Source organism: Camelina sativa, chromosome 4, assembly GCF_000633955.1.
Source record: "Camelina sativa cultivar DH55 chromosome 4, Cs, whole genome shotgun sequence".
NCBI classification, from domain to species: Eukaryota; Viridiplantae; Streptophyta; class Magnoliopsida; order Brassicales; family Brassicaceae; genus Camelina; species Camelina sativa.
This window is the reverse complement of record NC_025688.1, coordinates 19502821-19508187: the sequence shown is the minus strand read 5'-3', so window position 1 is coordinate 19508187 and position 5367 is coordinate 19502821. Positions and strand designations below refer to the sequence as shown.

At 39.9% G+C, this 5367-nt stretch overlaps 1 protein-coding gene across 1 annotated transcript; it reads right to left on the bottom strand.

Annotated features, from left to right (window-relative positions):
• Positions 300-3191, bottom strand: LOC104781285 (protein SCARECROW-like). The gene is made up of 2 exons (XM_010505916.2): positions 961-3191; positions 300-850 (listed from the first exon to the last, which is right to left on the bottom strand). The coding sequence occupies exons 1-2, from the start codon at positions 2520-2522 to the stop codon at positions 421-423; spliced, it is 1992 nt and encodes a 663-aa protein (XP_010504218.1). The 5' UTR covers positions 2523-3191; the 3' UTR covers positions 300-420.

Here is a 5367-nt window from a genome sequence, read left to right as displayed (position 1 = left end):
AACTTTCAAAAATATTCTGCAGCTTTAGAGAAATTTGCATGTGATACATCAAGTAAATATGCACTGTTTTCACTTTATCCCTATGACATAGCATACACTGTATATACGTGTTTTCATTTTCAATTTTGATGTTCCATTCCTAAAAAGATTAGGTCCGTGATGGTAGCGGTGGATCGCTTTTCTAAGTATGCTGTGTCCGTGATGGTATTATTTTCATTTGCTTGCTTCCATATCAACTTGTTTATTCAAGATCAACTTCTATGAATTCCACCAGTGAGGTAACCAATACAGAGTGCGAGTGAGACAATAACTTAAGTAAGAATCCTCTCTTTTAAAAACATAACCAAGAAAAAAGAAAAAAGTAAACCCAGGTAAAATCTATTTATGGGCATTGTTTGTGACAAAGAGAGAAAAAAAAAACTAAGAACGAGGCGTCCAAGCTGAAGCAGTGAGTAAGGAAAGATCTTTCCATCCAAGCTTCAGCGTACCATTATCATCAACCAAAGTGTAACCATCCGAAGGAAACATTCCAAGCAGAAGAGTCGCTTGTGTAGCTGCATTGCCAGCTAAAGATATACCTTTAAACCCACATTGTTGCATTTTCTCCCTCCAGCTCTCAAACTTCACTTCCCCGCTCCTAGACGGTCCTCCCACGGCCAATACATTCCGTATCTCTTTCGATAATAGCTGCTGCTCCACCACATGTCTCTCTTCACTCTCTTCGCCGTAGCTTGCTCCCAACGAATCAAACAGTGCTGAGTAGTAATGTATTGCTTCCACAAATCTTCCTAAGAAGGAACCAGCATGGCTCAGGTCTTGTTCAACTACTGTCACAACTTTAGGAGCTAATCTGTTCATTCCCCAATCATTAACCCAAAAAAAAACCACTTTTTAAAACATCTCTCTACAATAATCTTAAACAATTTATATAGTCAAAGGTAGTGAATGTTTTATTATTACCTTTGGAGTAACCAGAGAGTGTGTGCATCAGAGCCAGTAACATCATAAAGAGAATGTTGAAGCCAGTGAACAGCAACAGCTTCTCTCTTCCTCACATTGAGTCTCTCAGTGTCCAAGTTTCCAACTTTCTCAGCTAAAGGACAGAACTCAAAAGGTAGACCAAGCTTATCCGCGAAATCCGAAAGACGTTTCCCAGTAGCCTGAAGAGCTTCCATGGAAGTACCAAGTCCCGTGAGACGCACGTGAGGAGGTCCTCCAGGTCTAGAAGCAAGAATGTGGAATAAACCAGGCCATTGAAGTCCCTGCATGATGTCTAAATCAATGATGTGTACACTGTCTTCTTTCTCAAACGCTTCTTGAATCGCCTGATTCGCTGTAAAGTGTGAGAATTTCACTAAAGGGCTTATCCCATTAAACACCTGAAACGCAGAGACCATCTTCAAGCTATGCGTTTGAGGCATCCACCGTGAAGGCAAAGCCGCGTAAATCCCTAGACACGAGTTGAGTAATCTCGCTGACATAGCTTCGGAGAAGTAAGCAGCTACTCTCTGCGCTGAGGTTCCGTAAGGAGTTGACAATTGAGAGATCTCGAGAAGAAGCTTGTTTGCTTCTTCGAGGTTATCCGCAGAGACAGCTTCAGCACACTGTAGCAGCAATGTGAGAAGGTGTAAACCTTCTTCATCTTGCTTCTGTCTCTTAATCTCTTCTTTCCTCTCTCTTAACGCCTCCGCCGTGTTTGTGACGGTGGCTGTGGTGGTTGTCACCGTCTCTGGTTGCGGTGGTGCATCGGTGGAAGAATTCTCCCTCTCTTGTTGCTGAATCGGAGGTGGAGGAGGAGTCTTATGTTGTTGTTGTGGTTGTTGCTGTTGATGTTGTTGTTGTTGCTGTTGGTGTTGAGTTACAGGAGGAGAAGGGTTGTTTGAGATCTGATAGAGAGGTTCAAAAGATTGAGGAGAAGGGTCGGAGGAGGAGGAAGGATCAAGAAGCATGAGAGATCGGAGTCTATATTCAAGAAGAGCTCCGAGATTTGGGTTACAAGGGAAGATAATGTCTCTAACGTTTTGGATAAGTTGAGGGATTGAGACCGAAGTTGAGGAGTGGATAAGGTCCCTGATAATGGCGTCAACCCAAACCGTAGGTGAAGCAGAAGAAGAGGAAGAGTCTTGTTCCATTGGCTGTACGGACATAGCATTCCGACCACCACCACCACGGTCTGAAGGGAAAACAGGAAGACCAGAGAAGCCACAGACAGAGAGAGGTGGGTTTGGCTGAGAAGCAACAGCCGTCGCCGCGGTAAGAGACGGTTGTTGTTGTTGTGGTGAAAGAGTATTGTAGTTGGAGTCGAGGAGGTGAGAGGCACGGCGAGGAGGGCGAGACGGGTTGTTGTAGTCAGGGTTAGAAGACATCTCGGAAGCTAATCGTTTTCTCACCATCACTAAAGGAGGAGGTGGAGGTTGAGGAGGAGCACCACTACGGTTGTTGCTACTACTACTACCGGAAGAAGTGGCTCTTAAAGGACTATGAGGAGGTTGACCACCGTTGAAATCGCCGGAATCCGCCATAGAGATTGAAGTGGTTGGTCGTGGAATTGCATGGTTATAAATAGAATAAGAGACTAAACAAAATAAAGGGGGAGTAGCAAAATCCAAAATCGAAAATTTCCAAACAGAAGAGGGCTTTTTTAGTAGAAAAGCTAGTATCTTTTCTTCTTTTTAAAAAATCTATGGGGATGCTTAATTTACTTCATCTTCTTCACGATCTCCGATGAAGAAGAAGAAAAAAGGGGAAAAAAACTCAGTGAGGGTGAATTTGGAACTAAGTGAGTTGGAGGATGAATCCCGGATAAAGGGGTTTTGGTTTTTGGTATATTGAGGTGGACGAGGAGGACAGTGTGTGTAGTGAAAAAGGGTCCTGGCCGTATCTAAATCGTCTTCCTCCTTTCGAATTATTGTGAATGTCGCTTCGTTACATTTAATGACTCTTTACATCTCTATTCATGTTAACTCTTCTCTCTCTCTCTTTCGCTCTCTCTCTATCTCTGCCTCTGTCTCTGTCTTTTAATTTATTGGGTGGGTTAATTAATTGATGAGGGGGGACTGAGTTGGAAAAATAATAAAAATTGGGAAGAGATTAGGTGCGTGATCGGAATTGTTCGTCGTTGCGTGTTTGACGTCTTGCTTTTGCCGATCCATCTCTCACTCTCTTTTCTTCTTGACCTCTCCCCTCTCTCTCTCAAACTAACCACAAGAAGATAATATTTTGTTTGCTATATAATAATAATAGAGAGAGAGCTCAATTTCGTGGAACCGGTTAGCTATATTTATACTTTATTACTACTAATAACATACGAAATTCAGTTTTTTTTTTATTTAAAAAAAAAATTGTATAAGTGACGAAATATTCGCATTATGTGGAAGTAAATTTCTGGTTAGCAGTAGTACGAACAATTGCGGTGGAGTAAGTGGAAACCCAAATAATTCATAATACACATAAAGAAGAAGAATAGACCAACGAGGTTCCATGGTTCGTCCCGTAAATTTGTGTCCACAAGAATCGTATCTCCTCCAAACCATTTCTTGTAGTTTTTAGGTCCAAGCGGACTAGAGTTCGAAACTATAAAACATTTTAAAATAAAAAAAATATACGAAAAGAATTATACTGTGTATGATGTATTACAGTTATATGACTTGGATTCGTAACCCAAGTAATTAGATTTGGAGTCAGGTTGTACCACTAGTCATTTTAGGTTTGGTATGAGAGATGTGGACGAAGAAGTCTCTCACACAATCGAAGGACTTTTTTTTGTGGTACGATGTGCTTGTTACTAAGATGGGCAGTGCTGGCCAATAGTATAGCCAACTTGCTATTTTGTGCTAAAATTAGAAATGTGGTTTTCCTTAAACCGTCCTAATTGAAAGAGATGATAAAAATAGAATTTATTTTTAAAAAGAAAAAAAGCCAAGTCCCTTAATAAATAAATAAAAATAAAAAGGCATTTTACGTAAGAGCAATTGGACAAGACGTAGAGCTAAAACNACGCATACTTTGCTAATCAACTGGGAGAACCAGATACAAAAAGGGCCATGGAACAACAACAATTGCTTAATCCAAATCCCTTTAAACGTCTCAAACAAATCGTAACTGCTCACATCCACGGAAATAGGTAATGAAAGATGAGCATACCTCCCACGCTCAACCCCGATGAACTGAAAGCAACACGACGACTCCGGACCCCAAAAGACACCAGTGAACGGAAGATTGCGCTGAGCGGAACAAAGACTTGGAATAAGAAATCTATTGATAATATAGAGCACAAAATCAGAGAACCGTAAGAACCAGATATGAGAGTGAGAGACGAGCCTGAAACAGGTGACGAAACGATCGATAGCGAGAGAGAACTCGAGCGATGAAGTTAGCCGTATAAATCGGAATGGTTGCGAGCAGTACCCGTGAGAGAACTCAACAGAAAGAAAAATTGAAAACTGGGTGTAGAAATATTCAACAGCGATTGATTAATTTTTTGCGAGAGACGTATTTTAGAGCTCTACGGTGGACTTGGCCGAATCGGAGAACTTTAACCAGATTAGGGTTTCGCGTTGTTGAAGATGATGAGATATGTGAAGAGGCGTGCATATTTACAAAAAAATAGAGTTATTATTAGTATTATTTATGGGAATCCATACATTAAATTATAAACAACATAGAAAAAGGTAACTATGTTAAACGTTTTTTACTTTTTAAGGTACGTAATTAACATTAAAATTGCGTATTTGACCTTTTCATACAACTTTACCACTTTTGGTATAACGTTTAGTTTCGATTTGAATACAGTTCTGAACTTTTTGCTCCAGAGACCATACACACGAGTGTGTGTGTGTGTGTGTGTCTGTTCGACATCCTAAATTTTAGCAAATTGTTTATATGCGGAAACACTTACACGGGCGAAGCCATTGTGGTGTTGTCACATAATATCAAAATGGTTGATTAAAACCTACACTAGTAACTAAAGAGTGTTTTTAACAACAATATAATCAGCAATTTTTAACCAACCAATTTCTTTTCATCCATGTTTCGTCAATTTCAAATATTTGTTTATTTTGTATAGACTATATAGGATACATGCATCACTTAGGCATAAAAGTATAATTTCACCGTTTTTTACAACAAACAAAGTGGATAACTTTCAAAAATATTCTGCAGCTTTAGAGAAATTTGCATGTGATACATCAAGTAAATATGCACTGTTTTCACTTTATCCCTATGACATAGCATACACTGTATATACGTGTTTTCATTTTCAATTTTGATGTTCCATTCCTAAAAAGATTAGGTCCGTGATGGTAGCGGTGGATCGCTTTTCTAAGTATGCTGTGTCCGTGATGGTATTATTTTCATTTGCTTGCTTCC